At 43.7% G+C, this 22,491-nt stretch overlaps 1 protein-coding gene across 1 annotated transcript in view; it reads right to left on the bottom strand.

The window, feature by feature from the left end:
* LOC121282386 (TBC1 domain family member 30-like) overlaps positions 1–22,491 on the bottom strand; it is an 82,128-nt gene that overhangs the window by 2,963 nt on the left and 56,674 nt on the right. Inside the window, exons 7-11 of the mRNA XM_041196105.1 lie at positions 18,152–18,320; positions 11,802–11,898; positions 6,196–6,293; positions 5,985–6,103; positions 2,348–2,542 (exon numbers count right to left, since the gene is read on the bottom strand). Of these exons, the coding sequence (XP_041052039.1) occupies positions 2,348–2,542; positions 5,985–6,103; positions 6,196–6,293; positions 11,802–11,898; positions 18,152–18,320 (678 nt within the window). The remainder of the gene's footprint in view (positions 1–2,347; positions 2,543–5,984; positions 6,104–6,195; positions 6,294–11,801; positions 11,899–18,151; positions 18,321–22,491) is intronic.

Genomic DNA, 22,491 nt, shown 5'->3' with positions numbered 1-22,491 from the left:
CCCTCCACCATCGACGCACAGTGGCAGTACCATCTGCATGATGCACTGCAGAAACTCATCAAGGCTCCCTTGGCAGTACCTTCCAAACCCGTGACCGCTACCACCTGGAAGGACAAGAGCAGCAAGTGCAGGGGAACACCACCACTTGCAAGTTCCCCTCCAAGCCGCACACCATCCTGACTTGGAACTATGTCACCATTCCTTCACTGTCACTGGGTCAAAGTCCTGGAACTCCCTTCCTAACAGCACTGTGAGTGTACCTACAACACATGGACCACAGTGTTTCAAGAAAGCAACTCACCATCATCTTCTCAAGGGCAATTAGGGATGGGCAATAAATACAGACCTAGCCAGCAACCCACATCCCATGAACGAATAAAAACAATCTATTACTGCAGATACTTCTAATTGGTGAATGCATTCTACACTCAACCATTTTTCTGGAAAAACAGAATCACACTTTTAAGGGCAACCAACTGCCCTTAAAGAACTGCTGGCACTGCAAATCCCACTTGCATGACCTCAGCACACTCCCAATGTGACATACGCCATGCACTAAATCAGTGATCTTCACTATTTTTCAAGCAAGGGCTACTTTAGCAAAAAACCTGCAATCTCCTGTGCACCTCATTCTACTGCGATGGCAGCTGCCCCTTGAACACTTCCAGTAGCCAACTGCATCAAAATGCCAGGTGGCGCCCCCCCCGGGTGGTGGCTACTGTCAGGATCGGCTCACTCCTGAAGGAGCGGGCCCACTTCCTGAATACAAACGGATCTCCCACACACATACACTCACTCTCCTCACTCTCACTCCCGCACACATGCACTCATTCTCTTCCTCCCCAACACCCCTCCCACCTAGCCCCACAACCTGACTGACTCACTCCCAGACCTCACAGTCACCCTCTCCTTCCCAGGACCCCGGCACTCTGCTCCGCTGCTCTCTGCATTCTGCTCTCTGGGCCCTGGATGGAGGTGCTGTGCTTAATGTCGATGGAAGCTGCCACTGGCTTGCAGGCCGTGTAAAGAAAAACAGTGCACTAAATATTGAAATATAGGGTGAGATCAGCTTGCAGCCTTGATGTAGAGTATACCAATTACCTCTGTGCTGGGAACGATATTAATTTCAAAGTCTGTTTCCAACCTGAGTTAACTTAATTTTTATGTTGAACAGGTAGACTCTTTAGTTGTTAAAATATGTGATACTGAGCACTGACAAACAGAAAATATTTCAATAGTTTGCCCATTTTAGTACAGTAGGTTTGGCAAAACACCATGAATAAATACTTTCATCTTTGCAAATTAAATATGATGTAAATTCATTCACATGAATCTTTTTATTATTCATTCACAGGATGCAGGCATTTTTTGTCTATCCCCAGATGCCCTTGAGATAATGGAGTGACTTGCTAGGCCATTTCAAAGGGCAGTTAAGAATCAACCACATTACTGTAGATCTGGAGTCACATACAAGCCAGACGAATGTTCCCTGTAGGCCACCGTAAAAAAAATCTGCAGGTATCACAGGTAAACAGCCTGCTTACAGCTAAATGAATTTAGAGGGCATATCGGGTCAGATTGGGTAAGGACAGGAGATTTCCTTCCCCAAAGGACATTAGTGAACCACATGGGTTTTTAATGAGAATCCAGTGGTTTCATGGTCACCATTACTGATACTAGTTTTTTTATATAAGAACACAGGATATAGGAATAGGCCATTCAGCCCGTCAAGCCTGCCCTGCCATTCAATAAGATCATGGCTGATCTGCCCCTGCCCTCAACTCCTTTTTTGTGTCAGCTCCTTATAGCCCTCAACTCCCCAATATTTCAAAAATCTATCGACCTCCTCTTTAAACACTTTGTGATCTAGCCTCCACAACTCTCTGGGGTAGAGAATTCCAGACATTCACTGCCTTCTGAGGGAAGAAATTCCTTCGCATCTCAGTTTTAAATGAATGTCCCCTTATTCTGTAACTATGTCCCCGAGTTCGAGATTCCCCCACTAATGGAAACATCTCAACATCTACCCTGTCAAGCCCCCTCAGAATCTTGTACGTTTCAATAAGATCACCCCTCATTCTTCTAAACTCTAATGAATAAAGGTCTAACCTGTTTAGCCGTTCTTGATAAGTCTAGATTTATTTAATTGAATTTATATTGGCCAGCTACTGTGCTGGCATGCGAACTCATATCTGGATCATTAGTCCAAGCCTCTGGACTGCAAGTCCAGTAATATGCTATGCTTTTGTATCTGCTGTATGGGTTATATAGATATTTTATACCCAAATTACACATTTGCAATAATATTTTAAAAGTATTTATGGTTGATAGGTATATAATACCTTACCATGTCTGGGAGTCAGATATTGGTTTTGTTGCTGTCTCTTGGTCATTTTTGAGTACTGCTGCTTTACCATGGGTGCAAGTGTTGCCACTTGCTGTGTGCTGTTTAATGCCATTTGATGCTGCAACACATTCTCACCAGTTGTGGCTTGAACGATCTTCGACACATTACAGTTGCTTTTTTGCTTTTCATTTTGAGCTGGTGAAAGACAGAACCAAAACACACAGAAATAATTGTTTCATTTTTTCCCCCCTGAATAAACAGTTTCTTACTGAATTTTCAGGATTATGCGCTGAACTGGGTCTCCAATCATTATCTGCAGGTCAAAGGTTGGTAGTTAGTGCATGTCTGTCACACCTCAAACGTACCACATTTGAGAGCATTAAACTTCATCACACATGCAAACTTTGGTTTCATTTGGTCAGTTCAAATGGAATCAAAGAGAAATGAATCACAATCTTTAAAAAAAAACAGAAGAAAGGCTGTCTGCAGAAAAGTGACAATGAGATTTACAAGCAGATGCCAATATTTTACAACATCCCTCAACAAAAGCAATTGGGCTCTAATTAACTTCAAACTGTAATTATTTAAACCACGCTTCCCCCTAGAAAATAGCTGAGAAGCAGGGTTAAAAAGGACAAGCCCGGTTAAACATAGATAAATAGAGCTGCTTAGACTCTGAACTGCCTGTGAGCAACAACACAGTAGATCAACTTGTATTGGAAAATAATCTAATAGTACAAAATAAAGGATTTGGTTAACCCTGCAGTGCCTAGGATATATAAGATATAGTAGCAAGACAATCATAATGATAGGCTGGAAGGAACATGGAATCATGCCAAAAGTGGCATATCTAAGATGGAAGATTCCCATTTTTTAATATTTAATTGCAAAATCATTTGAAGAGATACATAAGATTTGGCTAGCAACATATCAGCAGAATCGCAACCAGTATGTACAAAGATGAAAGGCATCTGCGTGCCAGGATTTTCAATTTCTCCATGCATGTCTCAACCAACGGAAACTTAGGGTTACATCTTATTCTAAATTGCCCCTGTTCTTGCCCAGTCAGTTGATGATTATAAAGTTCTTTTACATATTAAGATGAGGATGCAGTTAAGAAACTCTAAATCTAGCTCTATGTAGCTGCCTAGTTGTCAAAGGCTGTGACAGCTGACAAAGCAAAACTGAAAATCTTGACATAGCAATGGAGATAGAAAAACCTGACCAATTTAGGAATTAAGACATCAAATGCAGAACTTAGGCCAGATCTCTAATAATTTATAGAGAATTAAACCCTGTTTTCTAAAATTGCCAATAAAAATGTTTGATAAGACTAGTGTTTGGCTCTGAACCTCTACCTAGGATCTACATTCCCCTGCTGGAGGTACAGAAGGAGACCAATAGAATCCGCCTGGAATTTCAGGGTCTATGTTGGACATAAATTTTACAGAACCAATATCCCAACCCCAATGTTTTATGACATCCCCCCCTCCTGTGCTATCTTCCTGGAGCCCTGGAGGCAGAATCTTAACTGGCCGCTTCTGGGAGCCCCGTCCAATTAAGGACGGAGGGTGGGTTGGGGAGATGGGGGGTGAGGTGGAGCCAATGGGATTGTCCAAGGCCGTGGGTAACAGGCAGCCCCAATGGGAGAGGTGGGCACTGCTGATGTAGGAATGAGGCTGCGAGGGCTCCTTGAGAAGGAGGTGCTCTTGACACTTCAAAACAAAAGGTTCAATAAACTGTGGCTATAGCTGCCAAGCCATCATTATGGAGGGGGAGCCTCTCCCCAGGAAGGCTATGACTGCAGCTGAGGCTCTTTGGCATCCCTGGCTCGGCAAGGGGGTGGGGACTGTAGGAGGCCTCACTGGTGCTGCCACCACCCCCCCCACCCCCCAAATGGCTATCTCAGAGGCACCTACTGAGCTTCAGCTGTAGAAAGAAAGAAAGCTCTGTCCATCATCAGGAAGATCCCAGCAGCACCACTAAGCTGCCCCCAAGGCGGCACCTAACGGGGGTGGTAACTGATGCCCAAATCACCCCTCATCCGGCAAGAGTGCTTGAAGGCGGGAGCACGTCGACCTGATTTGCATATTTCAAGAATTCTGTGCTCCTGCCTCCAAAGCCGATAAAATTCCAACCAATGTGTAAGGAGGAATTCGGTTAAAAGGTGAATATTACAGGAAGCGAGTACAATTTTTCTTTAAAACACTCATGTCCCTATTGCAAAAGGACATATTTGTCGCCCCCATTACTTCTTAATCACCTCCAGCCATGCACCATTGGTTGTTTAGCTGTTGCTTGGTTTTGCCAGTGCTGTTTGAGAAGAGGCTGCACAGACATATTCAAAAAAAGAGATCATATGTCTTTCTAACGCCCATTCCTGAAAGTGCCTGATCTTCCCTAGGCACCTTTGTGTTGATAAGGTTGCCAAAACTCCATAATTGTCCTAGAGCCTCCAGACCTTGAAGACAAATTCCCAGAATACTGCTCCAAGCAACCCAGCAGAAAAAGCATAGGGCTGACAAACAAAATTATGTTTTCCCCCCACTCTTTCTTTGAATAACTTATTAGTGATAAAAATACTGGACACGTGCAAAAACAGCTGTTTCACAAACAGTGATGATTCATCCAACTGGGTAGCAAAGAATCTGGTCTCTTTCTAATTGGCTGGGGGAAAGCAGTGGAGATTGACCAATGACAGTAGTGTGGGTCGGGCCAGTTTGAGGTGGGAGATCATGTGATCAAACCTCCAGGAATACACCCAACTAGAGTTGGCAACCCTCTGTGGTGGGCATGTTGAATATACTAATTCGCTCTATGGAGATGAACTGCATGTTAGTACTCCAGCATTCTGAGCCAGCACATCAAATGGGGGTTCATGCAGTTGCTAAATGCAAGGACATGATGCTTTGACCTGTTCTTTGAGCCTAAAAAGACAAATGCAGACACTTTTAATGTGCTCGCTTTTTTCTCTGTTGCTGGCTAGCTTCAGAACAGTATTGGCCAGAACCTGACAGCAGCTGTACCAGGCATGGTGCATGGTCCAAAGTTACTAAAAATGGGTCTGCTCTTTTCAAACGCAGCTTCAACAACACTCACTTCACGCATTCCATGTTCGTCATTATTTTGCCTATAAGGAAACAAAATTAGCAAAGTTCAATGGAATTAAACGTGCTGAAATTCGAGTCAAAGTGTAATTAAGGCATGGAAGGAGGCCCCTCTGTCGATCAAGTCTATACTTGGTTGGTCGACTCTGGTCAACTGTCTGTTGTCTGCTGCCCCTTTAACCCACAGCATCTTTTCTCAGTTCTTTCTCCCTATCTCCCCAGTCTATTCTCAGTGATGATATCATGTCACTGCTCGCCCCCCCAACAATCATTTATTATATAATATACAAAAATATATTTTCTTCTTTTAAGATCTATTTTTCTATCCAACACTTTCTCACCCATGTAACTTGCTCCCCAAACCTTTCCTGAAGTACTAATATTACTGATCTTCCTCTAGATGTTCCCCCATTGTTCATTTGATCTTTGGCTCTGACATTCTCTCCCTTCACTTCTTTTCTGTTGTCGTCCTCTGACCTTTTCCACTATGTTCACAGCAGTAACAGAGCTGAACAGTATTGCCCTGTTACCTGTTTTCTGACAATTTGGTGGATTACGAGCACCTGGGTAGCCCACTGCAGAAGGAAGGGTGCAGGGCAAAGTCTCATTTGATGCTTTTCTCTTACATTGAGTTTCCTTCAAGTGGCAGCTGTAAAGAAACAAAAAGAGCCACATCAAATTGCAACTCTGGAGGAGTTCAAAATGAATCATCGTCTACTTTTTAGCACGCAGGGAAAATACCTCGAGGCTGCAACCTTTGCCTGGAACGACGTAGGACTGTACTTCTCTCTCAGTTCAACCACTTGTGGGAAGGGGAAAGTCGCCATTGAATACACAGCCTGCAAGATATATAGCAATACTTTTAGATATACAAACCAAAACATAATTCCAGTTTATCAATTATAAGCAGCAGGGAGGCTATATAATTTGACTGGTGCTGTTCCTGTACCAGGAAATAATGCACTCTTAACAAATCCTTCTGTCTGGTTTTTGAATGTAGGCAGTAACCGAGTTAATACCTGTGTCTAAAAAATAGCATAGAGGGAATTAGTTCGGCCACACTAGGTATTCCTACAGGAACAACACTGGTCGTAAAATATACCTGTGTTTTATGGTTAAGAACAAGGTCATAATTGTAATTATGGCTCAGTATTACATTTAAAGCTCACCAGAAGGATATATGCATTTCCCGTCTGACTGCCTGTTCCTTGGTGACTTGTAAATTATCAGGAGTGACAAGAGCTTCCTGAAGGATTGGGTTCCATTTGTATTACACTATATCCCAGGCCAAAAAGCAAACTATGACTTCGGGATTGGAGTCATTAAATCAAAATGGAGTGCTCCTCGTTGTGAAGTGACAGAAAGGTGGGACCGCACTCTGATTTAAAAATAAATGTAATAATGCGACAATAAAGGGAACCAGGAGGACCTGCTTTGTCAGAAGAGGCCACTGTAACTTTTCTTTCTCTTTTCAGGAGTTTCCATATTTCAAATCATTGCCTAGGTAAGCAAGTCAGTTCAGAGGCCCTTGTCAATACTGTTCTCAAGAGTAGAAGTCTGAAAATGAATATGTGTCAGGTAGCACACACTCAGAAAGGAGACTTCAAATATATCTGGACAAATAAAAATCCATCTGATTACTGACCATTTTCTGAAAGTAGTCAGTCAATTCGGATAATTAAAATTTGGATGGAGAAAAAAAATATTATAATCAGGGCATCTGAAAAAGTAAGCCATTTTTTATTTACAAAACCTGTAGAAATCGTGTCCCATGCCAACCGCAGCATCCCCTGTAAAAATCATCCTGCTCCATTCCCTAATTCCCCCTCAATGTTACTCCTGCTTTGCTCTAGGATCAGGCTCCACCTGCAGGTGGAATTTTTTTTGTCTGTCAGATCTGAAGTTCTGGTTGCAAGGCCCCTGGAGGAAGACTTCAGATTGGAGCTGGGAGCAGCAGTGAGGAGCAAAGTACCTCAATGACCTGGGGAGAGGGGAAGATTGCCTCCCTGATCTAGAGGGGAGTGTGACCTGCGGGGAAAAGATGAGCACCTTTATGACCTGTGGGGAGAAAGAATGAAGGCCTCCATGGGCTGGATAGACGTGGTGGGGGTGGGGGAGTGGAATGTCTCGAGTGAAGCATGTGGACTGGCACTGAATCACCTGTTTCTGTGTTGTATATCCTATACAATTTGGAAGATGGCAAAAAATATTCCACAATCTCCTAACAGAGATTACCAATACATTTCCACAATGGCCCATAACTTGCAAGAAATTAGAAAAAATTTCCGTAACTTTCCACTAGCTCTTACTAGAAATCAAAAGATTCAATTTTTAAAATTTTATCTCCAATTCTGTGCAACTAATTGGAAAGATCTATAACTAGATGGGTAAATGTATTTTTAAGAATATGATTGGAAGTTATAAGAATCAGCACAAACAATCAAATACGCTAAAGACACAATGGTTCCTGCGTAGCTTACGATCATAGATGTGTATAGTAGTTGAGTTGTGTGGGTTGCAAGTTTGATTTAATACGCTGGAATGTTGCTGGCCTTTGGGGGTAGGGGATGAGGTTCATAGAATATTCTAAAGAATCATGGCACTGAAGGAGGCCATTCAGCCCATTGCAGAGCAATCCAGCTAGTCCTACTCCCTCGCTCTTTCCTCATATCCCTGTAATTTTTTTCTCTTTCAAGTATTTATCCAATTCACTTTCACAGGCTTCGATTGAATCTGTACCGAGCACTCTATCAGGCAACGCATTCCAAACCCTAACCCCATGCACGCCCTGCGTAAAAAAAAGATTTTCCTCATGTCACTTCTGCTTCTCTCACCAATCACCTTAAATCTGTGCCCTCCAGCTATTGGCCCATTGGAACATCAGAAATAGTTTCTCTTTACTTACTCAAGCTAAACCCTTCATGATTTTAAATGACTCTATCCCATCTCCTCCTCATGAATTTTCCCAGTGATAGTCTGATGCCCTCCCTCATGATATTGAGTGAACGGGGACAGTTGATGGGGCAAATTACCCATATTTTGTGAAGGGAATTGTATTGGTGGGCTGAATGGCCTTTTCTCATTGTCTTTTTTAATGTTTTAATATCAGATGGAGAGTGACAAACCTGATTTTCCACCTTTGCTCTAACACTCCCTAATGGCCTGAAGCAGATTTCAGGTAATTTATAAAAATGTGACAAAAAAAATTGTAAAATATTTATATTCCCCTTGATCTAAATAATATGACACTTAGCAGCCCTTCTCGATGAAAACTGCTGGTGCCACGTGAACAAGATCCAAACTCTTGCTTTACATCTGTGACTCTAGACTATTGTTGCTAACAACTGCAGCCACTCCCAGCACAACCTGAATATGAAACCATATTAGGAAACCATTTATCCATGCCTGCTTGAGGCAAAATATCCTAATGAAAGTACAGTTCCCAGATTTCTACCATCTTGAGAGTTGGTCCATTGCCTGAAGAATGTTTTGTGTGGGGTAAGTAGAGAGACCAAGATGAGTATCATTTTCATGTATGACAAAAGGAAAACTTCTGTTCTAGCTTGCTTATAATGGTTTGTAAACGCATAACACATTGGCTTTTGATCTCTGTGAAATAATCAGGTCAATGTTATGGTGTAAAATGGTACACGATGAATGATGTGTTGTGGAGGGTTTTGTTGGTTCCAGTTGTTAGAACATAAATCCAATGCCTGGTCACTACCTTAGATTTGGTTGGGTCCTGCCAACACAGTGAAGCGTGGTAATGTGCCAACTAGTCTGAACTTGACCTTTACCGGTGCAATTCTTTTGTGTTCAGCAGTATAATTGAAGCACTAAGCGTCAACTATAATAAGAACATTAGGTAGGACAGACAGTGATTATTAATAATTGGGTATAATTCAATTGTAATGGGGTTTGTAAATTCTTCCTTATCTGACAGGAGGTACATCTTCATTCAAATGACTTATAATGAAATTATCAATAATCTTCTAAAGTTGTTTTTGGGATTGGGTGGGGACGCCTTCAGACGCATGTTAATTTAGCACATATGGGCCAGGGTTTTATATGGCAGTGGTATCCCCTGCCACCAGCTAGAAACTTGTGGGCAACTCAACCTCTGCTGGGCCCTGGAAGCCGCAACCTTATTTTAAGGTCCTCAAGTAGTTAATTGCCTGCAGTAGTGGCTTCTGCCCCTCGGGGGCAGGAGGCCCTGCCCCCTACAGCAGCTGGCCAAGTAGAGGGCCGGCAGCTCTTCAGTCCCAGTGGCACCACTAGAAGTGGTGGCTGCTGCTGGCACTACAGCAGTCCCAGACCAGCCACCATCAAAGAGGCCCAGTGCAGGTAAGTGGGTTCAGGGCTTGGCTGGGGCCAATCAGGCAGGCCCATGCAAGCTGGGGGGAGTCAATTGTGTTGGCAGGTGTGTATTCCAGCGGAGGTGGGGAGGGGGAGTCTCCTCCACGGATCAAAAGGTACCTGATCAGGAGGTACCCCCACCCTGAACCCGCCAGGTTTTACTCAGTGGTCTCCGCAGGTGGTGTACTGCTCGCCCGCCACTGGGAAAATAGTTAAATGGATAAATTAAAACCAAATTTAATAACCAATTTATGCCAAATTACGACTAGCTTTTGTTGTGGATTCACGTTCCACAAGGAAAAATGCACCAGAATGTTTAAACTTATTTCACAGTAGACTCTTACAACCATTATGAGGGGGCAATTTTCATTTAAACCAGGTTCTGCAAAAATCAAAGAACTACAATTCCGAATATTTTAATGAAATCTTGTTGACGTGAATACAAAAATACAATGACAAATTGGTAAAAAATTATTAAACTCAGTGAAGATGATAATAACCTGGACAGCACAACTGGTAAAAGGTAGGAGACTGAATAAAAGAATGAAAGAACTTGCACTCATCTTTCACACGTGCCGTATTGCTTCATAACCAATGATATAGGAACATAGGAACAGGAGAAGGCCATTCAGCCCATCGAGCCTGCTCCATCATTCAATATGATTATGGCTGATTGAACACTTCAATGCCTTTTACCCACACTATTCTAATAAGTTGTTATGTTATTGTTAATCAGAAAGTGCAGTCATTGTTATAATGTAGGGAGACACAGCAACCACTGATCACTCCCACAAACAATCATAGGTACATAACCAGAAAATCTATGCTCTTTGAATGGTGCCATGGGATCTTTTAAGTCCACCAGACAGAAGTAGACAGGGCCTGTTTAATGTCGCATTTAAAAGGCAGCACCACCAACAGGTGTAGCACTCCCTCACTGAAATATCAACTTAGATCAGGGGGATTCCCGACTTTTTTGCTTCTGAGACACCCCCATCCATCCTATAAAAACTTCGCACAAGTATATTTTCTAATGGCTCCTGTTGCATGGTAAAAACCAACAGCAAATTGGTGCACATCTCACATGAGAAAATTCGATGAATCACTATATTCTAAAGCTGCAGGCTTACTTCCCAAAGCAAAATGGCATACTTTATACACTTCATAAATAAAAACACGGTCGGCTTTCCTGGCTGTCTGTGTCTCGCGTGAGTGACAGCCCTAAGACCCAGACGTGGGACTGCAAGCCCCTCCCGACCTCCCCAGGGGAGGTGGTGGCTGTGAATTGTTTGATTAGCCGCCCATTGCTTGCTCAGCTCTGTGGACGGCTGCCACGGGCAAGCAGTGGTCAGCCAAGACAGGTGAAGTCAGCCGAACATTTGGCGACAACTTTTGCTAGTTCTCGGCCCATTATCCCCACAAAACAGACATCGAACCCCCACCGACCTGTTGCTCCACTCCACCTAATTTAAACATGGCAGCCAGGATACCACACGCCACACAGCCTTCTGGGAAAAGAAGCCGCTACCACTTGTCACTAACAGATGTGGCGGAAAAGGGGGAGGGGTGGCCGGATGTCCTCCTCCACACCAGTGGCAGTGGCACATATTTTTCCTTACTTCTCTTTTTCACTTTATGCTTCATCCTTTGCCTGGAGTGTGTAACTTTATGAAACGTACTTCCTGTGCATATCCAGGAATAACGCAGCAGAGATTGTATTCCTTAATGGGATCTTACAAGAAGATTTTATTCTTGTAAGGTGCTTATTTGGTGGATTTCTTGAAGATTTATTGTGGGCCCCCAATTGAGAACACCTGGCCTCGATTACATGCTCAGGTCTCCGGAGTGGGCCCCAATTTACAGCCTTCCGACTCAGAGATGTGAGTACCACTACTGAGCCAATGTTGAGACCTTCCCATGTGGTACTGTAATACCCTGGGATTGCCACTTCTCACCAGAAATTAAACTACTTATGGGTTTTATGCTCTCACCTGCATCAGCTCATTGCAGTCCATCAGTTTGGTCTCCATCATCTCCTGGCTTAGCCATCTGGAAAGCTCATCAGGACTTTGACAATTCTTGATCCGCCTGTGACATGCCAAAGTGCTATTAACAGAACTCATAATAACAAGAAACAGCTATTCAGACTTACTGAGCAAAGATCGGTGTTATATTAGTTGGGTGACCCTGTTGAAATCATAGCGGGGTGAATGAAGATCATTGGCCATGAACCTGTAGAGCACTGATAAATTAGCCATACCTTCCTTCCTGGATTTAAAAATACTATTCGAAATGTTACAGCACAAGAAATATTCTTTCCACACAGTCTGTCTCATGAACTCATACAGCGAGAGTAAGTTATAGGTACCAAATTCAGAGTTCCTTTAGTTCTGCAGCCAATGGGAGCCTGTCAAAACCAATGGTCACTTGTAACTCTTTAAAGAAGTTAGAGATAGAACCTTTAAAATGTGCACTGTTGATCCAAAAAACTGGACTTGCTATCTTATATCACTGACCTGCTTCCAATTGTACCAGTTTCCATTATGTCAAAGCTGCTCCATGCATCCTGTGAGATGGATTCAATGACAAGGTTGACATATATGAGGTACAATTGCTCTGAATGCACCTTAAAAGCAACTCTGCAAGCACAAGGCTTTCACAATTGGAAGCTGAGGTATTGTTGTGTTTGCAACATGTACAATCTGGTCACTGAATTTAGCCAGGCTTTAGCCACAAACTTACAATCCAACATCAGGTTCCATAACTACAAGCCATTTGTCTGCTGTCTCTTTGGTCAGAAGTAGAAGTGAAATCCCTGCCCGAAGAGTCTTTAACTGCCTCCTTTGACGAATATATTCCATCATTGACTCTACAGCATTGGTGTCTCTTGGCGATTTCATTAAAACCTCCAGGAGACAAACCATCCAACATGGAGTCACAGACTAACTACACAGAAGCAATTAAACTAAAGCAATAGCAAGCTTAATAGTATAATTTAAAGTACTTTATAGGAACTAAAGCCATCACTGGGTTGAAATTTGATTTGCGTTGGATGAAAAACAGGAGGTATCAAATCTGCCGCCCATTATATGTCCTGTCCAATATTTGTCTCTGATTGCTTCAGGCAGCAGGTGTAACCTGCGCAAGTTGAATTTCACCCTCCCATAACTCAGACCATCACACAGCCATGTTTCAGCACTCACAGTGTCTACAAAGGGACTCATCTGCACTGGCTACACGAGCAGTCTAATAGATGCCATGCACTTCTGAACTTGAGCAATAATAAGCAATATCTACATATTTAAGGGCTGACTTTATAACACTGGTGAAACGCATTGCCTACAGGATGCCCATTTTCAGGAATTCTTGTGTGCTGCCCACAATTCTCCATGCATTATGGAAGTTAAGGCTTCCTGTTGCTATTGCGCAGTTGCAAATTGATCCATTTAGTATCTGGGAATATAGGAAAAGGGAATTTATCCCCACCCTACCATTTCCTATGTACTGTCGGAAGCTGTTTCTGAGTATACAATTTTTTTCATTTTCCCTTTTTTTAAAGCTCATGTTAGGCACACAGGAGGACAAAACAAAAACAGAATTACCTGGCAAAACTCAGCAGGTCTGGCAGCATCGGCAGAGAAGAAAAGAGTTGACGTTTCGAGTCCTCATGATCCTTCCACAGAACTGGGATTCTGTGGAAGGATCATGAGGACTTGAAACATCAACTCTTTTCTTCTCCGCCAATGCTGCCAGACCTGCTGAGTTTTTCCAGGTAATTCTGTTTTTGTTTTGGATTTCCAGCATCTGCAGTTTTTTTGTTTTTAACACAGGAGGACATGCTGCTAAAATTCTCCAGGTTGAAATTGTACCCAGCTGAGACACGCTGCGATGCACGCCACCCTCAAAACAAGTCGAGTGGGGTTAGGGGTCGCGAGGGCCAGTCAGGCAGGCTGTGGAAAGGAGTATGGGGGTGGGTTTGGTGAGGAGAGGGGTGGAGTGTTGCCGTGAGAGCGGCCATTGCTGTCAGGGAGACCCTCTGTGGGATTAGCAGCCTGAATGGAGGCCGCCAGGGTTTACTAGGTGGTCTCCCTACATGGCGCAGGGCCCAGCCATCGCTGGTAAAATGCCAGCGGTGGCAGAAAAAGGCCCTTGACTGGCCACTTAAAATGGCATAATTGGCCTTTGGATAGGAAGGCTGTCCTCCACCTTCTCTGCCATTGGCAGAATGCCAGGCAGCGGGAAAGGTACGGGCATTCCGTCCTCCACACCTTCCCTCGCCATTTTACAGGCCCCACTGCCTCACCATCCCACCCAATTCATCCTACATCTCTAGGGCATGGAGTGAAAAGACTGATGTACCCATTTTAGTTATCAGCCACCCAAATTCTTGAAAAGAATTCCACTGCAAAATCTTTTCAACATAATCACGTTTCTTGTTTGCAAAATCTTTTCCTGTCATTATTATATACAGTGCACAAGGATTTTCATCACCAATTAGATGCCCTGAAAATTAAGATAGTTTGCCCAAGTGGTTATTACAATTTTCCAACAATACAATAATAGCTATTACGCTGAAATCTATTTAGCAGTGTCAGTGGAATTATCTATTCGCAGCTTAGTGAATTACCACAGAAAGTAATCACATATAATCTAATTGTGATTGGGATTGACTGTTTCACGTTTTGATAGCAGAATTCAATGGCTCAAGTGTATAAACTATTTAGGGATTGAAAAGGAGTCTTAGTGTTTGGCACGATGTTATTTTTTTGCTTGTGTTATGCTTTAATATCATTTTGGAAGAAACATGGCTAATTTAAAGAGACAGGGGAAATATTCCTTCATGGACCTATATTGATATAATGAGAGAATAGGCAATGACCTGTGGATCTGTCTGCCAAGGTGAATCGATGTTAAGTCTGCGGAGCACAGAACTGCAGAATCCTGCGATACAGAGGGATCTGGGTGTCCTTGTACATGATCACAAAAAGTTAGCATGCAGGTACAGCAAGTGATTAGAAAGGCAAACAGAATATTGGCCTTTGGTGCCATGGGGATAAAGCATAAATGTAGGGAAGTCTCATTCCTAGGCAGTCCTTTGGGATTGAGGATGACTTGCTTCCACTCCAGTTCGACAGGTTCTGAAATGGCTGATAAGTCCAATGCACAATCTGCAGATGCTGCCACATGTGGGGCTGATGGTGTTCGAAGGGTTGTTTGGAAGTTTGCGCCCTCCCTCCGACACCGCGATTTCGCCTCTGCACGTTTCCAATGAAGTTTCCCAATGAGTTCGGTGCCTTCCCAAAAGAGCCATTTTGGTTGATCACAAGCCAGGGACTTCCATGAGTTGACGGACATATTTGACATCTTCAGGGATGCGTTGAGAACATCCCTAAATCATTTCCATTGTCCTCCAGGGAGTCTCCTGCCATGACTGAGTTCAGACTAGAGCTACAGTTTCAGGAGTATGGTGTCAGGCATATGAATGACATGTCCCCCTAATGGAGCTGGTTTTGAGTGATTAGTGCCTCGATGCTGGGAAAGTTGACTTGGGAGAGGATGCTGTTGTTGGACCACCTTTCTTGCCACCGGATTTGGAGGATCTTGGTGGTACTTCTCCAGTGCTTTGAGGTGCCTGCTGTAGGTTGTCCAAGTTTCTGAAGGATTTAGGAGTATGAGTATCATTGCTGCTTGGTAAACCATGGCCTTAGAGATCCTGGTCCTTAAATACTCTTTACCAAAGGCTGAGCTGGCACACTGAAGGTGATGATGAATTTTGTCCTCTATGTCTGTTTTCTTCGAGAGGAGGCTCCCAAGATATGAAAATACTCTACATTTTCCAGGATCTGGCTATTGATTGGAATACAGCTGTACATGGCATTGGAGAGACTGCACTTAGAATACTGCATACAGATTTAGTCTCCTTATTTAAGGTGGAATATTAGAGGTATATCAGAGAAGGTTCACTCGGCTGATTCCTGGGATGGGAGGGTTGGTCTTATGAGGAAATGTTAATACTAATTAGACTTTAGAAGAATGAGAGGTGTGCTTATCGAAACATAAAAGATTCTGAGGGGACCTGACAGGGTAGATGCTGAGGGATGATTCCCCTCATGGGAGTATCTAGAATTAGGGGGACAGTTTCAAAATAAGGGGTTTCCCATTTGAAATGGAGATGTGGAGGAATTTCCTCTCTCAGGAATTATCTACCCCAGAGAGCAGTGGAGGCTGAGTCATTGAATGTATTCAGGGCTGAGTTAGACAGTTTTTTGATCCACAATATCCTCCCTCCACAACCTTCTGAATACTGAATACTATCAGCATCATATTAAGACAGCAATTTAATATTTAATGTTATTAAATCCCTCAACACTTTGGAGATTGAAAAATAAATGAACGTTAAATCATCTCGCACAAAGTCTCAGAAATCTGATATGTTAAGTTAATCAAATTGTTGGAGATGACAGGCCAATAAGGTAATGTTGGTTGAAGAAGTGAATCTTGTCTTGTCAAGCATTTGACATGATAAAGGGAGTGAATCCAAATTGCTTGCTATGACATTTGCCAAAGAGCAGTGGAAACATTGAATACAACCTGGCCAGGATTTCTGTGGCTCTTCTATCAAATTTACGGTAGACAGTGCAGACATCTCCCTCCCACAAAACAAAAATTTGTTACAAGCTTGACTTTGGGCTGAATTTTCCCAGCTCATTGGAGACAGGTTGTGAAGTGTGAGGGGGGGGGGGGGGGTGGGGGGAGGAAGGAGAAGGAGGAGGAGGAGGAGGAGGAGAGAGGACGACATCAGGATGGGACTCCTGGCTTCCCACTGCTGTGGCAATAATGCCAGAGGTGGGAACATTGATGGCACGGCCATCTGCTGGGGGTGGGGGGGGGGGGGTCAATTGAGCCACTTCACCCCTGTGGGCTTTTTGCCCCCATTGGGAGGGGCCCTTCGGTGGCAGTGCCCCTGCGCCCAAGACACTGCAGCCAAAACCAGGTGGGTTGGGACACTTACATACTCCTCCAGAACCCCTCACCAATAAGGTACCCTCTCCATGGAGCTGCAGCCTCCGTACCGGCAACCGCTAGTGATGGCAATGCCGTGGCTGCTGAGCTGCAGGCCCTCTGCGTGAGCCGGCAGCTCTTGGGGGCGCAGGGTAGGTCACCGTCTTCAATTGGACGGGGGCTCTGGCAGCAGCCTGTCAATTGGGCTGCCACTGGCAAGATACTGCCCCAGGGTCTTGCTTCCCACCCCTCATGTGGCAGGCTCCCATTTCACCCCTCGTGGCAGGACTTCAGTTTCCCCAAATAAAATTCGGCGTTCTGTTTCATCTGGTGTTTGTAACCAGAGGCTTTGAGTCGCCTAGCAACCCTAACCACAGCATCCTGGACTTACTGAAAACTCCCAATGTAAAGTTCCAGCCTTCCCCATTTCAACATAATAGCAGTATCTTAACAACAATGCCACTTTGATGAACAAACTGTCTGCCTTCTTCAGGTATTCCCGAACACTGAACAATGGAAATGGGCAAAGAATTTATGGTATACAGAAACTCTTTCACTTAGGGTTCTTATAATAGAGATCCTATTATCCAGGGTCTAACACTGTACATCAGTAGACACGTTCCACTGATTCCTGAATGAGCCACTAGATTCAGTATGTCAGGAGAGATGAAGCAATCAGGCAAGGAGAGCTGATCCACCCTGCGGCTCCTGTCACTAATTTACAGCAGTGCTGACTGAAAGGATAGAGAAAGCAACAAACCAGATCATGCTGACAGGAGGAGGCAATGAGGCTGGAAGAAGAAGCAATGGTTATTATGGGATTTGGCAGAAGATTCAATTTCATAGGATACACAGCATAGAAACGGGCCATTAGGCCCAGTCCACGCAAGTGTTTCTCCTCCATCGAGCCTCCTCCCATCTTTCCTCATCTAAATCTATCATCATAACCCTCTATTCCCTTCTCCCTCATAAACTTGTCTAACTTCTTAAATATATCCATACTATTTGCTTTAACCACTCCCTTTGGGAGCAAGTTCCACATTCTTTAGCCACTGTATAAAATCTTTCGTATAATTTTAAAAACCTGTATTAGGTCACCCCCGCAACCTTCTTTTTCATGAGAGAAGAGACCCAGCCTGTCAATCATTTCCTGACATGTATACCCACACATTTTGATATCATCTTGTAAATCTTCCTTTTTTTTTTACAATATGGCGACCAGAACTCACATGCAGTACTCGATAAGTGTGCTTGAAGCAATCCAAACCATCTGCTCTCCACTTTTCATTTTGGTGTAATTTAGAGTTATATGTAAAGGCCACCAATCGTAGGTACTCACTCTCCAAGTTGAGCCCATAATGCCAGAGCCACTCGAAGAAGCACCTCTGACCCTTCAAACAAGACTGCATCCCAAACCCGGAGGATGGTCTCTTTGGGAAGACAGGAAGTGAAGAGAGTCAGAAACCACTGCATGGTGACGACACTAGTAAGCGGCAGCATGCACCTCCCTGTTTGGAAACAAAATTGGTGGTTTGAAATATATTTTACCAGCAAAGGTATATTTCTTTAAACAATAATAACATAAAGTTAGAGGATCGTGTTTACTCCCATCCTGTTTACACTTTTGTACCTCTTCCCAAATTCTGAAACCATAACATTTTTTCTTCCTTTATTCTTTCGAGGGATGTGGGTGTCGCTGGCAAAGCCAGCATCTGTTGCCCATTTAATTGCCCTTGAACTGAGTGACTTGCTAAGCCATTTCAAAGGGCAGTTAACAGTCAACCCTAGTGGGTATGGAGTCACGAGTAGGCCAGATCAGGTAAGAATGGCAGATTTCCTTTCCTAAAAAGGACATGAGTGGACCAGATGGGTTTTACATCAAAAATTGATAGCTTCATTGAGACAATCTGTTAATTCTACATTTTATTAATTGCATTTAAATTCCATCAGCTGCGATGGAAGGATTTGAACCCATGGGCAGGACTTTTCGCTTGGTGTGTGGGTGCGCGCTCGACACGTGTGAGCATGAAATAAAGCACATCGATGCCAGCTGAGCGTGCCAACATCACCGCGCACTCTCGCGATAGTTCAGTCGGCAGGCACGCGCCAGAACCAGCAGCACGCCCGCCAACAACTAAAAACACCTATTAAGCAAACAATTGTGATGAATTTCTCACTGCCCATTCAACCTAATGGTTGGCGGGCAGGTGAAAAGGCCAGTGGCCTTTGCATTTTTTAGGAAACTTCATGCACGGATGGGATGAGGTTTCCTGAAGCAAATAAAAATAAAATAAAAATTTTACACACGAGTTAAAAACATGTCCCTGCTTATGTGACAGAGTCACATGAGAAGACATGTTTTATGACATTTTTGTTTCGTTCATTACTTTTTTTTAAACAGTGCTTCATCTCCCTGAGGCAGCTCTGATCGCTGCCGCTCACGTTCCACGCTGGGCGGGCCTTAATTGCCCCGCCCGTGTAAAATCACGGAGTGCTGCCGATCGCGGGCGGCTTCCCGACCACCCCCATCAATCACCCCTGCCAAGGGCAAAATTCTGCCCCATATTCACAGAACATTAACCTGGGCCTTGGAGTTACTAGTGCAATAATATTACCATTATGCCACTGTCTCTCCTAAAGAAATTGGGCAACCTTTCAGCAAACTAGTCATTTCCCTTACTTCCAAGCCCCTCTCCAGCATTTCAGTCTATTCCTTTGTGACGTGTCTTAGAATGATTCACCACATTAAAGGAACAGTACAAGAGTAAGTCATTCCTATTCACTGCTACAGATCAGGATTTGGAAACACAAAGTTAGCAGTAACATTTATCACCACACAAACACTGTGGGCAATTCAATCCCATTCCCTACTCTTCCTTTCCTGGCAATGCAAGACCAAGTCAGAAACAGACATGGTGCTGGATGCCCATTCAGCCATATTCCCAGTGGAGAAGGACTGGATGGAGCGAGGGCATGAGGGGTTGGGGGGAGGGGTACAGGGAAAAATTAATAAGGAGAAAAAAAAGTACATCTAATTTTGAAATAATTTCTACAGAAAAAAAACTGAATCAGCTTTAAAAGAAAATATTTGCATTTATATAGCGCCTTTCACAACCACCAGATGCCCCAAAGCACTTTACAGCTAATCGAAAATTTTGAAGTATAGTCATTGTTGTAATGTAGCAGTTTATTTTTATTTTTTCATGGGATGTGAGTGCTGCTGTCAAGGGTAACATTTGTTGCCCATCCCTAATTGCCCTTGGGAAGGTTGTGGTGAGGCAGATACTTGAACCACTGCAGTCCAACTAATGCAGGTGCACCCAGAGTGCTAGCTAGCTATTTGGCAGAACTGAGCGGCTTTCTAGGCCATTTCAGAGTCAACCACCTTGCTGTGGGTCTAGAGTCACGTGTAGGCCAGATCAGGTAAGGATGGCAGATTTCCTTCCCTAAAAGGACATTAGTGATGGGTTTTTACAACAACGAATGACAGTTGCATGGCACCATTACTGGGACCAGCTTTTTTTATGAATTAAATTTATATTCCACCAGCTGCCATGGTGGGATTTGAACCCAGGTCACCAGGGCATTCGTCTGCGCTTCTGGATTACTGGTCCAGGTTAAAAGCTGCTGTCTCCACAGTGGTATTATGCTGGTTTATTAATTGCACTATAGATTTAAACGACGGTAAATCTATGCTGGTTGAGTGGAAACACCAATTTAACAAAAACAAAACATTGCTATTATTTTATCCATTGTTTTGTTTTTGTTTGCCTATAGATTTTTTGTTGAATGGTCAGTAAAAAATTTGGTGGTCAATGTGTCAATACTGTGTCACAGCAGTTCTGCATTTGTACCCGGGGTCATTTTCATGCACATCTCCAATTGTCCAGCTAAAGAACAGCACTGGGACAGGTCTGAAATCAGGCCTGTCAAAAGACCAAAAACAGGCCAATTCTTTTCTTTAAACAACATATGGAAGTTTCACCAGTGTAGCGTTTCTGCACAGCAATAAATAAACTGCGATACCACAGACGCTTGGCACCTTTCCACTGTTCTACAAGGAATCAAAATACAAAAATGAAACCTGATAAACATACAACTTGTTAGCCAAGAAATAGTCTTCCTGAATCAGGATTTCTATAAGCTGCAGAGAAAACAGCAAATCTCTGAGCCACAGCTCATGCAATCAATCATTCAGTGAGAACCACGTCGGAACCATGCTGTCACAGGACGCTGAGCAGATACTTGATGCTCATGCACAGGAAGGGAAAATCCCTCAGAGTGCTGAACAGCTGGAAGTTAACTACCAAAACTGCACTGGCAGACGCTTAGGATTGGCAGAGGGAATATAAAGTGGAGGTTAAGGCTGATAAAAAAAATGGAAAATATTTGAATTCAATGTTACAAAACTCTACCCCATGAAGGGTCATCACCTTCAAAAAATGACAGTAAGAGCAATTTTATAAATCCTGTGTTCAGCAGAACAGATGGCAAACAAATTAATATGCTGAAAAAAAACCAAAACGTTGGTGGGTCTGAAAGTGCATCATCCAACTGTTGCTAAGTTTTAGGTTCATCCTCATAGTTCTCCACTGGCCTTTACTGCAAGGGTTATGGAGTACACAAACAGGGAAGTCTTGCTATAGCTGTACACGGCATCGGTGAGACTGCATCTAGAGAACTGCATACAGTATTGGTGTCCTTACTTAAGGAGGGATATACTTGCATTGTAAGCAGTTCAGAGAAGGTTCACTAGGCTGATTCCTGGGACGATGGGGTTGTCTTATGAGGAAACACTGAGCGGGTTGGTGTAGTAGTAGGGTCTGGTACATAAAGGGTTAATGTGGGACTGAGTACAGTGCTGTCCACAGTGATACGAAGGCACATGACCCAGAGCCAGGGTCAGTATAGAGGTGGAAAAAGACCTAGACTGGAGTCAGCTCCATACCTGTACCTTCTACTGTACATATGTTTGAGTTATTAATAAACACCCTAGACTGTGAAGCCTACTTCATGGAGCAGTAAATTTCCGGACGATGAGTGGGGGTGGGGCCCGCTTGCCGACGCGTAATTTGACACGGGGTGACGTCAGGCGTGCGTCCCGACATCACCCCGCGTCATTTAGATTTTCAGTTAGGTGGGCACACAGCCAAAGGCCATTAAAAAAATATTTAATATGATTAATGGACCTGCCCGTCCAACCTTAAGGATGAGGTTTCATGAGGGATTTAAAACGTTCGGAAAATTTTTACAATAAAATTAATGGACATGTCCCAGCTCATGCGACAATGTCAGGAAAATTTTTTCTTACCTTTAATAAATTTTTTAGATGTTCAATCGATCTCCCTGAGGCAGCACTTTGCCTCAGGGATATCTGTGCGCTCTTCCGCACGCATGAATGAAAGAGCGCACAGACCTGCTCAGGGAATCTCCCCCTCCGCCTACCCACACAAGGAGTGCACAGCGCTTCGGGCAGACATTACACTGGGAGGGCCTTAATTGGCCCACCCACATAAAATGGCAGTGACCGGGAACCCGCCTGCTCTCACACAACCCCCTCAATGGGGGGAAAATGCTGTCCATGGTGTCCAGAGCAGGATTCTTCAGCTGGGCCTATAGTCATTGGAATTTAGAAGAATGAGAGGTGATTTTATTGAAACATACAAGATTCTGAAGGAG

This window comes from Carcharodon carcharias, chromosome 9 (assembly GCF_017639515.1).
Source record: "Carcharodon carcharias isolate sCarCar2 chromosome 9, sCarCar2.pri, whole genome shotgun sequence".
Classification (NCBI taxonomy): domain Eukaryota; kingdom Metazoa; phylum Chordata; class Chondrichthyes; order Lamniformes; family Lamnidae; genus Carcharodon; species Carcharodon carcharias.
This window is presented reverse-complemented; position numbering and strand designations above follow the sequence as displayed.